Source organism: Trichosurus vulpecula, chromosome 6 (assembly GCF_011100635.1).
Source record: "Trichosurus vulpecula isolate mTriVul1 chromosome 6, mTriVul1.pri, whole genome shotgun sequence".
Taxonomy (NCBI): domain Eukaryota; kingdom Metazoa; phylum Chordata; class Mammalia; order Diprotodontia; family Phalangeridae; genus Trichosurus; species Trichosurus vulpecula.
Genome location: NC_050578.1, coordinates 232,978,440 through 233,000,690, shown reverse-complemented (window position 1 = coordinate 233,000,690; position 22,251 = coordinate 232,978,440). Strand labels below are relative to the sequence as shown.

Here is a 22,251-nt window from a genome sequence, read left to right as displayed (position 1 = left end):
CAGGCTATGAATAGGCAATAAACTGGGCATACAACTTGGTATAAGGCAGAACAACATACAAAACAAATATTTCATGAGTATCCACTGTGTACATGGCATAAAATTTAGGTACTTTTGAAATGAAGCAAACAGAATGATCAAATAAGTAAGAGGAAATGAAATAATTCAAAATGATAAAATGAATTTTAAGCATATTTCATCTCTACATGCTGAAAAAGTAATCACTAGCAATTATGTTTAGCAAAGTTAGAAAGAACTGATTTGAATGGGAATATCTTTAATGAGGAATATTAATCATGAGTGCATAGTAAAAATACTGTGTCACTTTATGCCAAGTAAGGGTCAAAAGTCATACTGTCTCTACAGCAAAGTTGTGAACCGACATATTTTTTAAATTTGCATCTATAATAAAAATTTAAAGCATGTTGGACTCTAAAATACTTAATTATGATTTTCTTATCTAAAGAACACAAAGGGCAGAGTGCTGTTCTTGCAAAGTGTTCTGAAGATTCTAGAGCTGAGTCCAGGTTCAACTCTGATTCCTAAATGCTTCCTACCAGTGAGACCTCGAGGAAGCCATTTAATCATCCTGGAAGTCACTTTCAACATCTGTAAAATGAGGTGGCTGAGGTCCCTTCTGGCTCTAGGTTTATGAAACTATCAATCCTGGATCCTGTGATCCTTTCATTTGCCTCCTCATTATTCAGTAAGGTCATTTTCCCTACTATGGTTTAATTTACCTACATAATTCCAACTTGATCTCCTGGTCTGCCATTTTAAAGATGCATTACCACCACTAGAGAACACCTGATCCTCATCCATTGCTAACCTATTAATTCCCAACCCTAGGTAATCTCTGTAATCCAGCTCTCCCATTGTGTCCTTGATCCCATCCAATCCAACAGTTCCTAGGCTGTTGAGCACTGCTGGAATAGGGCACAAAGTGGAACTGATCTCACTGAATATAAATTTTTGATGTATGATATTTGCTGCTAGGCAACCCTTCCTTTCTACTCTCTTAAACTCATGCCTCATTTCCTTTTAGCAACTGATACACACATTTTCCTTGCTTCTCAAGCTCTCAATTGCACCCTGATTCTTTTATTTTTTTAATTTTTTTTTGGAGGAGGGGGAGATGGCAGGGCAATTGATGTTAAGTCATACAGCTAGTATGTCAAGTGTCTGAAGCTGGATTTGAACTCAGGTCCTCCTGACTCTAGGGCTGGTGGTCTACTCACTTCGCCACCTAGCTGACCCCATCCTGATTCTTACAGTAGATGACAATCACTTACTCCCCCAAACGGTTCATTATTATCATCCATTCTTTAGCCCTTCCTTACTCCTTGCTAAAAGCTAATCCTATTGATTACTCCAACACCTTGTTCCAAAATTCTCCTTTTACTCATACACATTCAATTTCTCACTCTCCACTGGCTACATCCCATCCAAAAACATACTATGTGTCAGACACTGTGCTAAGTGCCAAGGATACAAAGAAAAGCATAAACAGCGACTGCTCTCAAGATATTCAAATAGGAGAGACAACATACAAATAGCTACATAAAAACAAGATCTATAAAGGATAAAATGGAGATCTCAGAGAGAAGGAACTGGAATTAAGGGGTATTGGATGAAAGATCTGAAAATGAATTCTAACCACAACTAGAAATGTAGAACAGCACAAAAGAAATACAGTTAGAAAATGGCAATTTCAGAACATCATAAATACACCAGGTTGGACAGCGCCCTAGGTTAGAGTGGCACCAAATAAAACCTGACTTCTCTAAAGAAAGAGGATTGTGGAATGAAATTCCAATCTGAATGAAAAACAACATAATGCACAATCACCTTTAAAGATAAAAATGAAAATTAGTAAGATACTGATACACTAACAAAATACAGCCCATGATATGTTTATAAAGGTCTGTGACACCCCTATGCAAGAGAAGAGGAGAGGGAAGGCCAGTAAGGTGCTAGATAGATGTTACGCGCTATTTTTATTACTTAAGGCAGAGGTGTCAAACATTCTGCCCAGGCCACATCATGGCAACAACACTTCCAAATGCAATCCAAACCAGATTAAAATGTAATTGGAAAATATTTTTTAGATAAATGCAAATATGATAAAACAACGATAATATTAATATGTGGTTTTCAAAGTCAATATGCGACCAAAAGGACCTTTATGTACAGTTTGTTATCAATCATTTCTATTTGAACTTCACACTACTCATTTAAGAGACTTAAAAAGAAAAAATAATTCTTAAGTAGAAGCAAACAAGAACTTCTCATAAATGTTTGTCTGGATGAAATAGTGGAGTAATTCTCCAAAAGAAAAGCCACATTTTTATCTCTTGGGTCATTTTGCAAACACCAGATAATTTTTTTAAATTAAAAAGTGTAGATACACATACATACACATATGTACACACACTCACTCTCTTGAAGGAAAATATCCAAAATAAAGGAAAAACAACCACAGAAATAGATGATTTATGAAAACATATGAGGTCATATTTTTTAAAAAAATATAAAAACTAAGTTGGCTTTATACAGACTAAATCGGTAAACAACACTAAGAAGAGAGGTCTTAATAAAAAGAATGGAATATAAAATAAATGAAAGCTCCACTAACAGTGAAATAATTTCCTCTATTTATATCTTACCAGTTAAAACTAGTCAAACTAATTTTGCTTTTTAAAAAGTATTTCTGGGGGCGGAGCCAAGATGGCCACGTGAAGGCAGCGTCTTACCGGAGCTCTCTCACAAGGTCTGTCAGATTCCTATAAAAAAGTGAATTTGAGCAGATTTGAGAGAGTCAGAAACCGCGAGCAGTCTGCGTGGGGCAAATTTCCGAGCCGGGAGAGTCTGAAAGGCTGAAGACACAATCCTGTAGGCTTGGAGAGTGCTCGGTGTGGAGCTGCTCCAGACCAAAGCGGAAAAGGCCGGCCGGGAAATCCACGTGGGAGACGGGCTGGGAGAAAGCTGGGCACCCGAAACCAGCGGAGATCCCCAGGATTCCCAACACAGGACGGCAGTCTGTGGGAGCCACGAGAGGTAGCGCAACGCCACCGGCCGTGAAAACACCCACTCCTGACGCTTGCAAAACCCAGGAACTCGGCTTCTTGAACTTCCGGAAGACTCAATGGCCAGGTAAAAGGCTCTAATCCCTCCCCCCCTCACCCAGAGAATTCCTCGGGAAAAAAAAAAAGAGAACTGAAACAGAGGAGAAAGTAGTGGGGCCTCACAGGACAAATAGTAGAAGCCCATTAGTTCCAGAGGGGCAGAGTCGGCAGGGGTCAACGCCAACGGCACAGACATAACCTTGCTCCCCTAGGGGAAGTGCCAGACATCAGCTCAAACAACAAACAGCTGAGACCATTGCTGAAAAGCAAGTGCTGGAGAGCACCCACAGGGAGTGAGACGCCAGGGAGCCAGACCCCTCCCCCACACCTCAGGCAACTGAAGGTTATAATTCTAGACTCACAACCCCCAGAATAAGAAAGCTGGGACAGAAAGCCCTGAGACCCACAGATAGAAATTCGTTGTAAAGCCAGCAAAAGGCAAACCAACATGAAGAAGAACACAAAAAAACCGAGGACAATAGATTCTTTTTATGGAGACAGGCAGGATCAAAATATCAACATAGAAGAGGATAGCAATGACATGGTAGATACATCAGATACCTCAAAAGCTAATATGAACTGGTCTCCAGCCCAAAAAGCACTGCTGGAAGAGCTAAAGGAGGATTTTAAAAACCAAATTAGGGAGCTAAAAGAAAATATGGAAAAAATGGAAAAAAGGGAGAAAAAATCCACTGATGAAATCAAGTCCCTAAAGAATAAGATTGGCGAAATGGCTACAGAGATTCAGAATCTAGAGAGAGAAAAGGACACCCTGAGAGGCGAAATCAACCAATTGAAAATGGAGGCTCAAAAGCAAAATGTAAACACTAACTCATTCAAAATTAGACTTGAGCAAGTGGAAGCTAATGAATCTATGAGGCATCAAGAAGTAATAAAACAAAACGTAAAGAATGAAAAAATACAAAAAAATGTGAAATATCTGATTGGCAAAACAACTGACCTGGAAAATAGATCCAAGAAAGACAATTTAAGAGTTACTGGTCTACCAGAAATCCACGATGAAAAAAGGAGCCTTGACAGTATCTTCGAAGAAATTATCAAAGACAACTGCCCAGAGGTCCTAGAACCAGAGGGCAAAATAGTCATTGAAAGAATTCACCGATCACCCCCTGAAAGAGATCCCAAACTGAAAACACCAAGAAATATTATAGCCAAATTTCAGAGCTATAAACTCAAGGAGAAAATACTGCAAGCAGCCAAAAGGAAGCAATTCAAATATCGTGGAACTACAGTCAGGATCACGCAGGATCTCTCAGCTTCCACATTAAAAGACAGGAGAAATTGGAATATGATATTCCGAAGGGCAAAGGAGCTGGGACTACAACCAAGGATCAACTACCCAGCAAAACTAAGCATAATTTTCCAGGCAAGGCGATGGACATTCAATGAAATAAGGGAACTCCAGACCTTCCTGATGAAAAGGCCAGAACTCAATGGAAAATTTGATCTCCAAATACAAAAACTCAAGAGAGACATAAAGAGGTAACCAGGGGGAAAAACACCACAATAGATATATATATATATATATATGTGTGTGTGTATATATATATACATATATATATGTATATATATATATATACACACACACATATACATATATAAGTCATTATTGTGAATGGTACAACTATTATGACAAATGAAAGGGATATACATAGGTTGTGAATGCCTGGATAAATTAACTGATGTAAAGATATAAAATATAAATAAGAGATATAAAGGGAGGGCTATGAGGGAAGTGATAAGGAGGTAGTAGAAAAGGGTAAATTACACCAAAGGAAGTGGCACAAAAACATATTATAGTAGAGGGAAAGAAGGGAGGGAGAAGAGCAGTATTTGAGCTTTACTGTCATCTGATCTAGTTCAAGAAGGGAATAACATACTCTGATAAGTTTAGAAATCTAACTTGTCCTACGGGAAGTGGGAGGGTAAGGGGGGAAAAAGGGAGGGGGAGGGACAGAAGGAAGAGGAGAAGTAGCAAGTGGGTAACGGTAAGATAAGGGAGGGGAATAAAGAGGGAGGGTAAACTGAGGAAAGCGGCGGTCAAAAGCAAAACTTTGTTGAGGAGGAGAAGGGGAAAGGGAGAAATAAAAGCATAAACAGGGGGAATTAGGATGGAGAAAAAGACACAGATAGAAATCATAACCCTGAACGTGCAGGGGATGAACATTCTCACAAAACAGAAGCAGACAGCAGAATGGATTAAAAACCATAATCCTACAATATGCTGTTTACAAGAAACGCATCTGAAACAGGGGGATACACATAGGGTTAAGGTAAAAGGCTGGAGTAAAATATATTGTGCCTCAGCTAAAGTAAAAAAAGCAGGTGTAGCAATCCTAATGTCAGACAAAGCAAAAGTAAAGATAGATCTAATTAAAAGAGATAAGGAAGGACATTATATCCTGCTAAAAGGCACCATAAACAATGAAGCAATATCATTGCTTAACATATATGCACCAAGTGGTAAGGCATACAAATTCTTAGAGGAGAGGTTAAGGGAGTTACAGGAAGAAATAGACAGCAAAACTATAATATTGGGAGACCTCAACCTCCCCCTTTCTGAACTTGATAAATCTAACCTCAAAATAAATAAGAAAAAAGTTAAGGAGGTAAACAGAATTTTAGAAAAGGCACATATGATAGACCTCTGGAGAAAACTGAATGGGGATAAAAAGGAGTATACTTTCTTCTCAAAAGTACATGGCACATACTCAAAAATTGACCATGTACTACGGCATAAAAACCTCACAATCCAGTGCAGAAAAGCAGAAGTAGTTAATGCATCCTTTTCAGATCATGATGCAATAAGAATCATTTTTAATAAAGTACCATGGAAAAATAAGCTAAAAACTAATTGGAAACTAAATAATTTAATTCTAAAGAGAGAGTGGGCCAAAGAACAAATCAGAGAAACAATTAATAATTTCATTCAAGAGAATGACAATAATGAAACAACATACCAAAACTTATGGGATGCAGCAAAAGCAGTTCTTAGGGGAAGTTTTATATCTCTAAATGCCTACATGAATAAAATAGGGAAAGAGGAGATCAATGATCTGGGCAGACAGCTGAAAAAGCTAGAAAAAGAGCAAATTGAAAACCCCCAATTAAATACCAAATTAGAAATACTGAAAATCAAAGGAGAGATTAATAAAATTGAAACCAAGAAAACTATTGAATTAATAAATAAAACAAAGAGCTGGTTTTATGAAAAAACCAATAAAATTGATAAACCTTTGGCCAATTTGATTTAAAAAAAGAAAGAAGAAAATCAAATTACCAGTATCAAAAATGAAAAGGGTGAGGTCACCTCTAATGAAGAGGAAATCAAAACAGTAATTAGGAATTATTTTGCCCAACTGTATGCCCATAAATTTGACAACCTTAGAGATATGGATGAATATCTACAAAAACATAAACTGCCCAGACTAACAGAGAAGGAAGTGAAATTTCTTAATGACCCCATATCAGAAAAAGAAATTGAGCAGGCCATCAACGAACTCCCTAGGAAAAAGTCTCCAGGGCCAGACGGTTTTACATGTGAATTCTATTAAACATTTAAAGAACAACTAATTCCAATACTTTGTAGACTATTTGGGAAAATAGGTGAAGGAGTCCTACCAAATTCTTTTTAGGACACAAATATGGTACTAATACCCAAACCAGGTAGAGTTAAAACAGAGAAAGAAAATTATAGACCAATTTCTCTAATGAATATTGATGCAAAAATTTTAAATAAAATATTAGCAAAAAGATTGCAGCAACTCATTACGAGAATAATACACTATGACCAGGTAGGATTTATTCCAGGAATGCAAGGCTGGTTCAATATTAGGAAAACTATAGCATAATTGACCATATCAACAACAAAACTAGCAGAAACCATATGATCATCTCAATAGACGCAGAAAAAAGCCTTTGACAAAGTACAACACCCATTCCTATTAAAAACACTAGAAAGCATAGGAATAAGTGGAACCTTCCTCAAAATTATAAATAGCATCTACCTAAAACCATCGACAAGCATTATTTGTAATGGGGATAAACTAGATGTATTTCCAATAAGATCAGGGGTGAAACAAGGATGTCCATTATCACCCCTATTATTCAATTTGGTACTAGAAACATTAGCTATAGCAATAAGAGAAGAAAAAGAAATTGAAGGAATTAGAATAGGAAAAGAAGAAACTAAATTATCACTTTTTGCAGATGATATGATGATTTATCTAGAGAATCCTAGAGAATCAAGTAAAAAACTACTTGAAATAATAAACAACTTTAGCAAAGTTGCAGGATATAAAATAAACCCACATAAATCCTCAGCATTCCTATACATTACTGACAAAGCCCAACAGCAAGAGATAGAAAGAGAAATTCCATTCAAAGTTACTGAAGGCACTATAAAATATTTGGGAGTCTATTTGCCAAGACAAACCCAGGGCCTATACGAACATAACTATGAAACAATTTTCACGCGAATAAAATCAGATCTAAATAAATGGATAAATATCAGTTGCTCATGGTTAGGCCGAGCTAATATAATAAAAATGACAATTTTACCTAAATTAATCTACCTATTCAGTGCCATACCAATCGAACTACCAAAAAATTATTTTACTGAGCTGGACAAAATAATAACAAAATTCATTTGGAAAAACAAGAGGTCTAGAGTATCTAGGATATTAATGAAAAGACATGCTAGAGATGGTGGCTTAGCCACACCAGATATTAAACTGTACTACACAGCAGCAGTCATCAAAACTGCCTGGTACTGGTTAAGAAACAGGGGTGTGGATCAGTGGAATAGGATAGGTACACAAGTAGGTGAAATCAACAAGTTTAGCAATCTACTCTTTGATAAACCCAAAGAGGCCAGCTTCTGGGCTAATAATTCACTATTTCACAAAAACTGTTGGGAAAACTGGAAAATGGTAGGGCAAAAACTGGGCATAGACCAATATCTTACACCATATACCAAAATAAAGTCAAAATGGATTCATGATTTAGGAGTAAAAGTTGATACTCTAAGTAATTTGGGAAAGCAAGGAATAGTTAACTTATCAGATTTGTGGAAAAGTAAAGAATTCATGACCCAACAAGAGATAGAGAGCATTACAAAATGCAAAATGGATAATTTTGATTATGTCAAATTGAAATGTTTTTGTACAAAAAAAGCCAATGCAACAAGAATTAGGAGGGAAGCAGAAAATTGGGAGAAAATTTTTGCAACTAGTATCTCTGATAAAGGCCTCATCTCTAAAATATACAGGGAGCTGAGCCAAATATATAGGAATACAAGCCATTCCCCAATTGAGAAATGGTCAAAGGATATGAACAGGCAGTTTTCAGAGGAAGAAATTAAAGCTATCTACAGGCATATGGAAAAATGCTTTGGATCACTACTGATTAGAGAAATGCAAATCAAAACAACTCTTAGATACCACATCTCTCCTGTCAGATTGGCTAAAATAACAAAACAGGAAAATGATAAATGCTGGAAAGGATGTGGGGAAATTGGAACATTGTTGCATTGCTGGTGGAGTTGTGAGCTGATCCAGCCATTTTGGAGAGCAGTTTGGAACTATGCCCAAAGGGCTATAGAATTGTTCATACCCTTTGACCCAGCAATACCACTTCTAGGGTTGTATCCCAAAGAAATCACACAAGCAGGAAAAGGACCCATATGTACAAAAATATTTATAGCAGCTCTCTTTGTGGTAGCCAAGAATTGGAAATCAAAGGGATGCCCATCAATTGGGGAATGGCTGAACAAGCTGTGGTATATGAAGGTGATGGAATACTATTGTGCCATAAGAAATGGGGATGATGCAGACTTCATAACAACCTGGAAAAACCTACACGACATAATGCTGAGTGAGCGGAGCAGAGCCAGGAGAACGTTGTGCACAGCCACAGATATATGGATTCCGTGAGGACCAACCCTGACATACTGCGCTTTTCTCAGCAACCTAAGGGGCAAGGACAACTCCAGGGGACTCACGATGGAGAATGCTATCTTCATCGAGACAAAGAACTGCGAAGTTTGAATACAGACTGAGGCACACTACACGCTCGCCTTTTTTGCTTCTCTTTTGTTTTTGTTTTTGGGTTTGGTTTTTTTTTTTTTTGGTTCTGTTTCTTCTTTCTCATGATTCATTCCATTGGTCAAAATTCTTCTCCACGACTTGACTAGTGCATAAATTAATTCAATGCGAAGTTATACATGACAGTGTTATGAGACTCCATGCCGTCTTGGCGAGGGAGGGGGGAGGGAGGGGAGAAAAACTGGAACTCAAAACTATGTAGAACCATGTGTGGTAAACTAAAAATAAATAAAGAAATTTATAAAAAAAAAAAAGTATTTCTATTTAAGATTTTTTTTAAATATATCCAACATCCTACCCTAAATTAGTGAGATATAACAGTTTGTACTGAGGCAGTGTGACAAAGCTAGAAAATTTAGGACATCCACAAGATGGATATTTATCCATTAAGGATGCAGCTATATTACCTAAAGACGTAGTCCTTAATTCCAAGTTTTGGTTCTTAAAACGAACTTCTGAGGTAATTTACTTTAAGAGGCAATGATATACATGACCTAGATATAAATGGAGACATCATAAGAAAACTAGAAGAACATGGAACACATTACCTATCAGATTTATGGATAGGAGAAGGATTTATGAATAAACAAGATATAGGGAGCATTGTGAGATACCGAATGGATAATTTTGATTACATTAAATTTAAAAATTAAATACAAATAAAACAATGTAGCCAAGATTGGAAAGAAAGCAGAAAATTGGGGGAAAAATTGTAGATAGTTTATCAAATAAAGGTCTCATTATTTCAAATATATAGAGAATTTTATCAAATTTATAAGAATATGAATCATACCCCAATTGATATGAACAGGTCAAAGGATATGAACAGGGAGTTTTTCAATGAAGAAATCAAAACTACAGAGGGATGAAGCCAAGATGGCACTGTGAAAGGAAGGAACTACCGGAGCTCTCTCACAAATTCTGTCAGATACGTCTGAAAAGTGAATCTGAGCAGATTTGAGAGAGTCAGAAGTCACTAGTTGACTGAGAGGGGTAGGAGCACTGGGCACGCAGAACAGCACCAGACCAAGCCAACCGGGAACAGCAGAGGAATCTAGTCAGTGCACGGGTCTGGGAGAGCGCTGGGCGAGCAAACGCCAGAGCAGGAACAGGCCCAGGGAGGAAGTAGTGGCTACAGCCTCGATTGAGCCCCACGCCTCTCAGGCCAGGACAGGAGTCTGTTGGAGCGCAGAGGTAGTGACCACAGGAGCAGCTGGCCTAGAGGCCTTCAACCCACAGTCTAAAGGTTTGAAACTCGCCTTCTTGAACTTCTCAGAGCCATGATATGCGGGTAAAACGGCTTTTATCCCTCCCTTGAATAACCGAGAGAATAATACCTCAGGAGAAACAGATGAGCCAGAAGCGGAGCTTTAGCAGTGAGAGAAGTGGGGGAGAGGGTCCTTCCTGTAGTAGTGGAAGGAAACTAGTGCAGGAAGAGAAGAGTCCCAGCAGCTATCACCTCAGCAGAACAACAGTAACTGAGCTTCAGGGTGTAGAGCTAACAAACATCAATGCCAGAAACCCAGACTGGGCTTTGCACAGCCAGGGGAAGTGGCAGAAACCAGCAGAGACAAGAGCTGAGACCACCCATTCTGTAGAACAGTCCTGGGGAAGAGGAGATTCCCCCAGCATCCAGATCACCCCTCTCCCACATTTCGTGAAACCAGAAGCCGTAGAACACAAAGCCACTGAGCAGACCCACAGATTCCAACACAAGAAACTTGGGACGCAGCCCCCACAGCCTCAGAAACAGAGATCCACTTTAGAACCCAGGAGGAAAAAAAAAAACCACCATGAAAAAACGCACTAAGAAGCCAAAGACAATTGATTCATACTGTGGAGACAGGGAAGACCAAAATACCAATTCAGAAGAGGACAGCATGGACACTACACCCACATCTAAAACCTCAAAAGGTAAAGTGAACTGGCCTCCAGACCAAAAAGCATTCCTGGAAGAACGCAAGGAGGACTTTAAAAACCAAATTAGGGAGGTAAAAGAAAAAAAAAAGGAAAAAAAAAATTCAATGAGGAAAACAAATCTTTACAAGGTAAATAGGGGAAATGATTAAGGAAAATCAGAATATAAATGGAGAAAATATCTCATTGAAAAGTAAAATCAACCAAATGGAAAAGGAGATAGAGAAGATAAAGGAAGAAAAGAAACATTAAAAATTAGAATTGGGCAAGTAGAAGCTAATGACTATATGAGACATCAAGAATGAGTCAAACAAAACCTAAAGAATGAAAAAATAGAAGAAAATGTGAAATATCTAGAAAAACAACTGACCTGGAAAATAGATCTAGGAGAGACAATCTAAGAATTATTGGTCTACCTGAAAGCTATGATGAAAAAAAGAGCCTTCCATGAAATCCTTACAGAAAATTGCCCGGGGGTCCTAGAACCAGAGAGTAAAATTATCATCAAAAGAATCCACTGATCACCCCCTGAAAAAGATCCCAAATTGAAAACTCCAAGAAATATTATAGTCAAATTCCAGAACTATCAGGTCAAGGAGAAAATACTGCAAGCAGCTAGAAAGAAACAATTCAAATATCATGGAACTACAGTCAGGATCACACAGGATCTTGCAGTTTCTACCTTAAATGACAAGAGAAATTGGAATATGGTATTCAGAAAGGCAAAAGAGCTTGGACTACAACCAAGGATCAACTACCTAGCAGGAGATGGACATTCAATGACATAAAGGAACTGCAGACCTTCCTGATGAAAAGGCCAGAGCTCAATGGAAAATTTGATCTCCAAATACAAAACTCAAGAGAGACATACAAGGTAAACAGGGGGGAAAAAACCCCTAGTTAATCAATGAGGCTAATTAGTTACATCCTGATATAGGATTATTTTGCTTTATGTATGTTTTATATATATGTTAATCTTGAGAATTGTATACTTATTATGACAATTGAAAGGGATATTCATAGACTGTGGGTATGAGTATAAAATAACCGATATAATGATAAAAAATATAACAGAGATATAAAGGGATGGTTCTGGGAGAAGAGGTAACGAGGTAGTAGAAAAGGGTAAATTACATCACATAAAGAGGCACAAAAACATAATGTAGTAGAGGGAAAGAAGGGAGGGAGAAGAGCAGTATCTGAGCTTTACTCTCGTTGGATTTAGTTCAAGAAGGGAATAACATACCCTGATAAGTATAAAAATCTAACTTGTCCTACAGGCAATAGGAGGGGAAAGGCGAAAAAAGGGGAAGGGGGTGGTCAGAAGGGAGGGAAGAAGTAGCAAGGGGAAAACGGTAAGATAAGGGAGGGGGATCAAGAGGGAGGGTAAACTGAGGAAGGCGGCAGTGAAAGCAAACTCTGTTGAGGAGAGGAAGGAGAAAGGGAGAAACAAAGCATAAATAGGGAGAAATAGGATGGAGAAAAAGACACAGATAGTAATCATAACTGTGAATGTGAATGGGATGAATTCTCCAATAAAACAGAAGTGGATAGCAGAATGAATTAAAAACCATAATCCTACAATATGCTGTTTACAAGAAACACATTTGAAATGGGGATACAAACAGGGTAAACGTAAAAGGCTGGAGTAGAATATATTGTGCTTCAGCTAAAGTAAAGCAGGAGTAGCAATATGTCAGGCAAAGCAAAAGCAAAGATAGATCTAATTAAAAGAGATAAGGAAGGACACTACATCCTGCTAAAAGGCACCATAAACAATGAAGCAATATCATTATTTAACATATATGCACCAAGTGATATAGCAGGCAAATTCTTAGAGGAGAAGTTAAGGGAGTTACAGGAAGAAATGGACAGCAAAACCATACTAGGGGGGGACCTCAACCTCTCCCTCTCTGAACTTGATAAATCTAACCTCAAAATAAACAAGAAAGAAGTTAAGGAGGTGAACAGAATTTTAGAAAAGGCAGATATGATAAGAACTCTGGAGAAAACTGAATGGGGATAAAAAGGAATATACATTTTGCTCAGCGGTACATGGCACACACTCAAAAATTGACCATGTGATAGAACATAAAAACCTCACAATCCAGTGTAGAAAGGCAGAAGTAGTCAAAGCATCCTTTTCAGATCATGATGCAATAAAAATTATTTGTAACAAAGAATCATGGAAAAATGAGCTAAAAATTAATTGGAAACTAAATAGTCTAATTCTAAAGAATGAGTGGGTCAAAGAACAAATCAGAAAAACAATTAATAACTTCAATCAAGAGAATGACAATGAGACAACACACCAAAACTTAAGGGATATAGCAAAAGCAATTCTTAGGGGAAGTTTTATATCTTCAAATGCTTATATGAATGAAATAGAGAAAAAGGAGATCAACGAATTAGGCATGCCACTGAAAAAGCCAGAAAAAGAACAAATTGAAAATCCCCAATTAGATACCAAATTAGAAATACTGAAAATGAAAGGAGAGATTAATAAAACTGAAATCAAGAAAACTATTAAATTAATAAAACCAAGAGCTGGTTTTATGAAAAAACCAAAAATTGATAAACCTTGGATCAATTTGATTAAAAAAAAGAAAGAAGAAAATCAAATCACCAGTATCAAAAATGAAAAGGGTGAATTCACCTCCAATGAAGAGGAAATTAAAACAATAATTAGGAATTATTTTGCCCAACTGTATGCCCATAAATTTGACAACCTTAGGGATATGGATGAATACCTACAAAAATATAAATTGCCCAGGTTAACAGAACAGGAATTAAAATACCTTAATAACCCCATCTCAGAAAAAGAAATTGAGCAAGCCATCAATAAGCTCCCTAGGAAAAAATCTCCAGTGTCAGATGGTTTTACATATGAATTTTATCAAACTTCAAAGAACAATTATTTCCTATACTTTATAGACTATTTGGGAAAATAGGTGAAGAAGGAGTTCTACCAAATTCTTTTTATGACACAAATATGGTACTAATACCCAAACCAGGTAGAGTCAAAAAAGAGAAAGAAAATTATAGACCAATTTCCCTAATGAATATTGATGCAAAAATTTTAAATAAATATTAACACCAAGATTGCAGCAACTTATCGCAAGAATAATACACTACTACCAGGTAGGATTTATTCCAGGAACGCAAGGCTGGTTCAATATTAGGAAAACTATCAGCATAACTGATCATATCAACAACAAAACTAGCAGAAACCATATGATCATCTCAATAGATGCAGAAAAAGCCTTTGACATACTAAACAACTATATTAAACCACACTGCTGTTAAAGCAACAAAACAGCCAACATGACAGTTGTCTACTATTGAAACACCTGACAATTCAACGCTTTAACTTAATTCACTAAATTATCTTTCTTATCCCCCTAGATTGCACAATCAGAATTTAAGAGGTAATACTAAACTCCACAGAAAAAATTCTAATTTTAGTGCTAGTGAATTTATCTCAAGTAGATGGACAATTAATTACCTAAAATTTACTACAAGACAGCAATTCCTTAAAACTCCATCTAATCTTATATGTATGTAGCCTTTTTCCAGATGACTTGCTGGTGGTTTAGTTGGAATTGTCTAGCTAGAAAGCAAGGGGACTATTTTATGATCCACGATGCAAAATATCCACTCTAGATCTCACTATATTCTCTAATATTAAAACTGTTCAAATATAAATTAAAATTCACTTAATTACTCTAAATAAAAAATCTTGCTTAAAACATGTTTTTGAATAAGACATGCTTATATAATTAATGAACTTGATATAGGATAACATAGTGAATGACAATACTGATCACTTTTCTGATTTCAAAATTCTGCACTCCAGAGCAGTAGATAAAATAAAATCTTATATATAATAAAAGCAGTTAACATTCTGTGGTTTAAGCTACTTACCTTATCTTTAAAAATATGTGGATTTTGGTATATAAAATCTCGATAGCTTTCTGTTCGTACTTTATCCTAGATATGGAAGAAAAAAAGTTCTATTTACAAAATCATCTTTAAAAAATATTTTGTCCAGAAAATAGTTACAATTTTATCACTCTCTGTTGGCTGAAGTGAAGATTAAAAGAAAATCATGAGGGAATTTCAATATATACATATGCTTGTATAGAAAACTAAGTGCAATGGTTTCTAAAAAAATAACATGATAGAACTATTTATAGTACACATGGCATTTTTATTCTGAGGAAAGTCATTAGCATTAAAATAAGATCTGAGTGACTGAAAGATTTTTGTGCCTTAAATGTATATTCTCCTCCATCTATCTACTTCAAGACTCTACATAGTAATTCCTCAAATAGAGTCTGGCTTCTATAGCAATAACGTACAAATACGTACAATTACAAGGGGGCTAGGAGGGAGGAAGGGAAATAATAAATTAAGAAACTGAGATAAAAAGTAAAAAATGATGCTACACTGCTTTCCTACATAAGCCACTTACCATTGATCAAGTCTTATCTGATTTATATTCTTGCTTCATTTCTAGAATATTCTCTGCTAAGAAATGATGCTGAGAAACCTACCAATGCAGCAATTAAACCACTGGAATTGTACAACCCACATTATGAAAATCCACACCATGAAATTCACATGAGGGTAGCAGTCAGTCAACTTGAATATGTGAATGTTAGTACACGAGTGGCAATTGTAACTTCATGGAATACTAGCATATACCCTCCCTTTTAAAAATTGTCCAAATGAAAACTCAGATTGACCACAAAGTGGCCAGTTTTTGCTTCTATTGTCAAAATCACATAAAAGGTTTTTTTTTGTTTATTTCACATATTTATCCTTGGGAAATGCATCTGTAATATCAATGGTATAAGAAACTCCTAGAAAGAAAGACTGTCTTCTACAAATTCAGGTTAGCATCTCTTCTACAATTTATAGTCTTAAGAACTGCCTAGAGCACTAAAAAAGGAAGTGACTTGTCTAGGGTCACATAGCCCGTATGTATAGAAGGCAGGTCTTTCTAACCCAGAGGCTGGTGCTCTCCCTACAATGCTACACTGCTCCTCACTGCAGAGGAATGAAGATGAAACTTTTCATATATTGCGGTGTCAATCACTCAGATTCAAAGAATAAACAGTTTTAAGTTGCTACTGAATTGTGGCAGTAGAAAGAGGAAATGTTAACTTAAAGATAAATCTAATTAATTACTGGACATCTAACTAATCTAACTAATTAATGATTTCAAGTTTGGATTTGAGTTTTAATGAGTTCCTGGTGATGACACCCGTTAAATCTGCATCCAAAAGTTATTTCTATAAGAATGTATAATGGTTTTGCCACACTGCTATAAAAATACTTTCTCAAAAAACAAAACTAAACAAAAACCAAACAAAAAACTTGATATCTAGATATCAGTTACAGAATACAAAAACTTCCAGTTCCTTAAAAAACATATAATTTAAATATTTTAGCTTTCTTTGCTTCTCTTACTATCTAACTACTGAATGTGCTGAAACAAGCAAGCTCAAAAAAGATCAGCATCCATCAGGAAAGCAGTCACTTCGAAACCACTCACCAATCACACTGCCTCAGCACTGCTCCAACTTAATCAATAAAACCCAACTACTAGCCTAGCTATATGTGCTGCTGCTCAGCTGAACTAGTCATCTATTTTGGCTTTCCGATTTATCAGTTTTCTGTCATATGTATTCACTCTTGTGCAATGAGAAGCTGAAGATACACACACATGCCTCATATATATGTATATTTACAAAATAAATTTACAAAACCAAGTGATTTTTGTTTTGTTTTTAAAAAGAGAAAATATTAAAAATTAGTTTTTATATCCCATTTCTGAAACTTGTAACAAAAGATCAAGAATATTAAGTACAAAATACCAAAGCAGCAAACAGAAAAAAATAGCACATGTACATATCACACTCACCACTCTGAAGTTATGAAATACTACAAAATGGTAAAAATTATAGCTCTAGTAAAAAGGGGCAAGAAGTAATACTTCAGTATTAAGGTAGCATGAGATTCTTCTTAAAATAATTTAAATAATGAGGTAAAAGTAAACTTACATGGCAAAATGAGTTACTAAATTAAATTTTAGTTATACAACCAAACGTATTTCCAGTGATCACATGTTTTAAAAAAGGAGTACCTTCATCTTTTACATTTCTAAGGGAAAAAAAAGGTCATTTGTCATGACCTCTTCTATTCTACTGTCAATTTCACCAGTTCCCATTGATTAAATGACCATTTCTGGGCAGGTTAACTCCAAAAACTCTACATTCCACTCTACCCCCTAACAACTCTTAAAGACCATAAATTGCAAAACAGTAGAATTGGCAGAAGACTCTCCTCACTAGAAATTCTCTATTCCAATGAAATCAAGGGTCTGGACCTAAAAAAAAGAAAAATCTCTCCTGAGTTTCAGTCCAGCATCATCAAATGTCTGTATGGCATCTTCCCCTATCTAAGCATCTCAAAATCAATATATCAAAAAAATAGAATTGATTAACTCCTCTCCACCTGTTGAAGATAAGACCATTCTTCCAGCATTCAAATTTACAACCCTGTTGTCATAGTCATTCTTCAATCTCCTACAACTCCCACGTAGACAATTGGTTGCTAAGTTTCACAATTCTATCTCCACAACTTTTCTTAATCTGCCAACAGCCCAATTTGGGTTCTTAAAACTTCTGCTTAGTCTATAACAGCCTCCCGATTTATCACCCTTCTTCCAACCTCTTTCTCTTCAACCCATATACCATAAAATTGACCCAAAAATCTATTTTACCTAAATTAATCTATTCAGTGCCATACCAATCAAACTACCAAAAATTATTTTACAGAGCTGGATAAAATAATAACGAAATTCCTCTGGAAGAACAAGAGGTCTAAGATATCTAGGGTATTAATGAAAAGAAATGCCAGGGAAGGTGGCCTAGCCATACCAGATATTAAACTGTACTATAAGCAGCAGTCATCAAAACTACCTGGTACTGGCTAAGAAACAGAGTCGTATATCAGTGGAATAGGATAGGTACACAAGATGGGAGAGTCAACAACTTATGCAATCTACTCTTTGATTAAACCCAAAGAATCCAGCTTCTGGGCTAAGAATTCACTATTTCACAAAAACTGCTGGGAAAAATTGGAAAATGGTAGGGCAAAACTGGGCATAGACAATATCTTACACCCTATACCAAAATAAAGTCAAAATGGGTTCATGATTTAGGAATAAAGGCTGATACTATAAGCAATCTGGGAGAGCAAGGAATAGTTTACCTATCAGATTTATGGAAAAGAAAAGAATTCATGACACATCAAGAGATAGAGAGCATTACCAAAATGCAAAATGGATAATTTATATTATGTTAAATTGAAATGTTTTTGTATAAAAAAAAAGCCAATGCAACAAAGATTAGGAGGGAAGCAGAAAATTGGGAGAAAATCTTTACAACCAGTGTCTCTGATAAAAGGCCTCATTTCTAAATATACAGGGAACTGAGCCAAATTTATAGGAATACAAGTCATTCCCCAATTGAGAAATAGTCAAAGGGTATGAACAGATAGTTTTCAGAGGAAGAAATTAAAGATACATATAGGCATATGAAAAAATGCTTGAAATCACTACAGATTAGAGAAATGTGAATCAAAACAACTCTTCTAGATACCCATCTCTCCTGGCAGATTGGCTAAAATAAAAAAACAGAAAATGATAAAGCTGGAGAGGATGTGGGAAAACTGGGAACATTGTTACATTGCTGGTGGAGTTGTGAACTGATCCAGACATTCTGGAGAGCAATTTGGAACTATGCCCAAAGGGCTATAAAGATGTTCATACCCTTTGAACCAGCAATACCACTTCTAGGGTTGTATCCCAAAGAGATCACACAAGTGGGAAAAGGACCCATATGTACAAAAATATTTATAGCAGCTCTTTTTGTAGTAGCAAAATATTGGAAATCAAGGGATGCCCATCAATTGGGGAATGGCTGAACCAGCTGTGGTATATGAAGGTAATGTGTCATAAGAAATGGGGATGATACGGACTTCATAACAACCTGGAAAAAACCTACACGACATAATGCTGAGTGAGCGGAGCAGAGCCAGGAGAACACTGTACACAACCACAGATGTATGGATTCCGTGAGGACCAACCCTGACAGACTTCGCTCTTCTCAGTAACACAAGGTGCAGGCACAACTCCAAAGGACTCACGATGGAGAATGCTATCTACATCCAGAGAAAGAACTATGAAGTTTTGAATGCATCTACCTCTACCTGCCCCCCTTTCCCTCAGCTCACACAGTTACTTACCCTACTCCAGATCGACCTCACTACCCACTGCCAGGACTAGAGCAATAATCTCCTCATCACTCTCCCTGCTATTCAGACTTTCCTTTCCTCTCTAATCCATCCTCCCCTGGCTGGCCAAGTGATAATCTGACGGTCAGGCCACTCTTCGTTCAGGAAGCTTCAGTGACTCCCTATTACATCTAGACAAATATAAACTACTCTGCTTGGCATGCAAGTAGAGAATGTTTATTTCATTGTGCACCCAGGGCATGATACAGTACCTGGATAACAACAGGCATTTAGTAAATGTTTGCAGCATGATCATTAGATAAAGTCCTTCACAAATGGTTCTAACCTATAGTTTCAGGATGATGAAACATTACTCCTAGAAACATCTCCTCCAGCCAAATGAAGCTACTCGGTGATCCCCAGCATCTCCACCTCTGTGTTGTAGCATTGCCTCACCTAAGCCTAAAACACCTTCTCTCCTCAACTGTACCTCTTAGAACCCCTCGCTGCCCTTTCAAGCTCAGCTCGTGGACACTTGCTGATCCCAGATGCTGTTAATGTGCTTCCCTTCACCAGGCATGCCACACTGATTTCAAACATATCTTGTATTTAACGTGGGTGTGAACACGCTGTCTCCCCCAGCAGAATGTAAATTCCTTGTGGGTAGTACTGTCTCACTTTAGTATTTCTATCACTACTTCCAAACACAATGTAGAGAGCTTTATTAAATTCTTGTTGATTGAAAATAAATGCTTAGGGGATTATGTGGGGGGGAGGGTGAGAGAATCTGTTAATCACAGTGAAACCATTTTATCCCTAACACACCCACTTTGACATGATGACAGTAAAAACGCTTGCCCCCTAATACAAATAAAATAATCACAGCTTTTCACAAATTACCAATTCCCACATTGTGATGATTAACAATTAATTCACAAAAATTATATAGAACCCACTAAAATGATGTATTGATTCTAAGATCCCAAACTTTGAAAACCTGAGTCTTCTGATTGGGGAAGCCAAATAAATAATCCTTTAAGGAGGGACTTAAGAGTGGAAGTATTTTAACAATAACAAAAAAAAATTAATGGTAACATCTAAATTTCATGTAGAGAAAGATCTACAAATATTAACATTCTTTACATTAAAACTTCTTTATATTACATTTGTTGGGAATTTTCAGTTTCATTAAGTTAAAAATCAAGGTTTTTTTTCATTATAAAAAAACCACAGAATCATATTTTGACAAAACACACATACAATAGGGGATATGTCTAGAAATTTAGACATTAAAATTAAGAACACTAATTAATGCAGTACAAAATTAAAATTGATCCAGATTTAAAATAACTGACTGGCAAATTTATACAACTCTGCATCACTACATGTCTGAAATCTATAAAAGATGACAGAATGTTGTAGATTTCTAAAATTTTGCAGAGATGTTGAAAAACAAAAATTTGGTACAAAAGAATTCTTTTTAGTACATGAAATGAAATAGTGTAACTACTTAGAATTTTTTTTTCTTTTTTAAATCTAAGGCAAACCACACAAACTATTATTTTCAGGAAGACTAATAGTAATACCTTTTCTCCTTAAAATTCACTTTTCAAAGAAAAAACTAATTCTAAAACAATTTTAAGGACATCATCGCTGCTGAATTCACAAACTGCTTTTATTCTTTGGTATTCTTTTTATCCCAAAACAATCTATCCAGTATCTTAGGGGTTAAAAATGCAGCTATCCTAAGGCATACCAAAAGAGAATGAACTTGCATCATTCCATTCTTTCACCAACACAGATTTAGCGCAGTTTTGCTCCTTTGCTAACCTTTAGCATCTCTTCATGTATCCCATAATGCCCATACGAGCTGAAATAAACACCATCCTCATCCTCGTTAAGGTCCGCAATGATAGTGGTGGATGACGAGTTGGTCCTGACATCTGCGTTCATCACAAAATCCTGTGCAAACTGTCTGTAATCAATTTGAAACATACCTTGAGACAGGTTTACTGAACCATGAACAGGGGAAAAGGGGGGGGGGGGGGGGGGGGAAGAGTGAGGAGTGCACTAAGCCTTGACAATAACAAAAAAATCACAGTCATAAGCATTTGAAATCCAACCTGCCCCTCCCCCTTACTGGCTCAGTAGTAGTACATTAAACCTGGGCCATTGTGTGCAGCAGGTACACATTTCTTCTCCAAATAACAAAGTAAAAAAGCACAACTGCAGTCTACAGGCTATTTACTGAGTTTTCAACTTAAGTAACTCATCTTCCCACTTTTCCTACATTTGAATAATTAAATGGGTTTGTTCTCTTACGCCTAGACGTTAAATAGCAGCATTCTAAAATTCAGTCAAACCAAGTTATTTTCCTGGATAAGTTTTTAAAGAGGAGGTAGGGCTAAAAAAGGGAAGGCTGAGCACAGGATGAGACCAAATAAACAGCTATTTTTATATGTATATTCACTAACACAAGACCACAACCCCCAGCTGCAAAAATTCAGTTTCCTTGTCACATACACAAAGGTACTATCTGTAAAATATGAGATTAAAAAGTACCTAAGATCTAGTAGGCTAGAAATGTTGAATAACACTGAATAATATCCACTTTGGAGAAAAAAAAAACAAGGCACTTATGTAGATAACTAAATTATCTAATTATCCATCTTATCATCACTTAATTTTTTTTTTACAAAATGAAAAAAAGCTACGTATAATAATTTTACAGATGGTGAGCATTAGAGCTGAAAATATACTTCAATATGTATTATCTAGTT

At 36.4% G+C, this 22,251-nt stretch overlaps 1 protein-coding gene across 1 annotated transcript in view; it reads right to left on the bottom strand.

Annotated features, from left to right (window-relative positions):
• PRMT3 (protein arginine methyltransferase 3) overlaps positions 1 to 22,251 on the bottom strand; it is a 160,746-nt gene that overhangs the window by 120,148 nt on the left and 18,347 nt on the right. Inside the window, exons 7-8 of the mRNA XM_036763634.1 lie at positions 21,302 to 21,446; positions 15,092 to 15,157 (exon numbers count right to left, since the gene is read on the bottom strand). Of these exons, the coding sequence (XP_036619529.1) occupies positions 15,092 to 15,157; positions 21,302 to 21,446 (211 nt within the window). The remainder of the gene's footprint in view (positions 1 to 15,091; positions 15,158 to 21,301; positions 21,447 to 22,251) is intronic.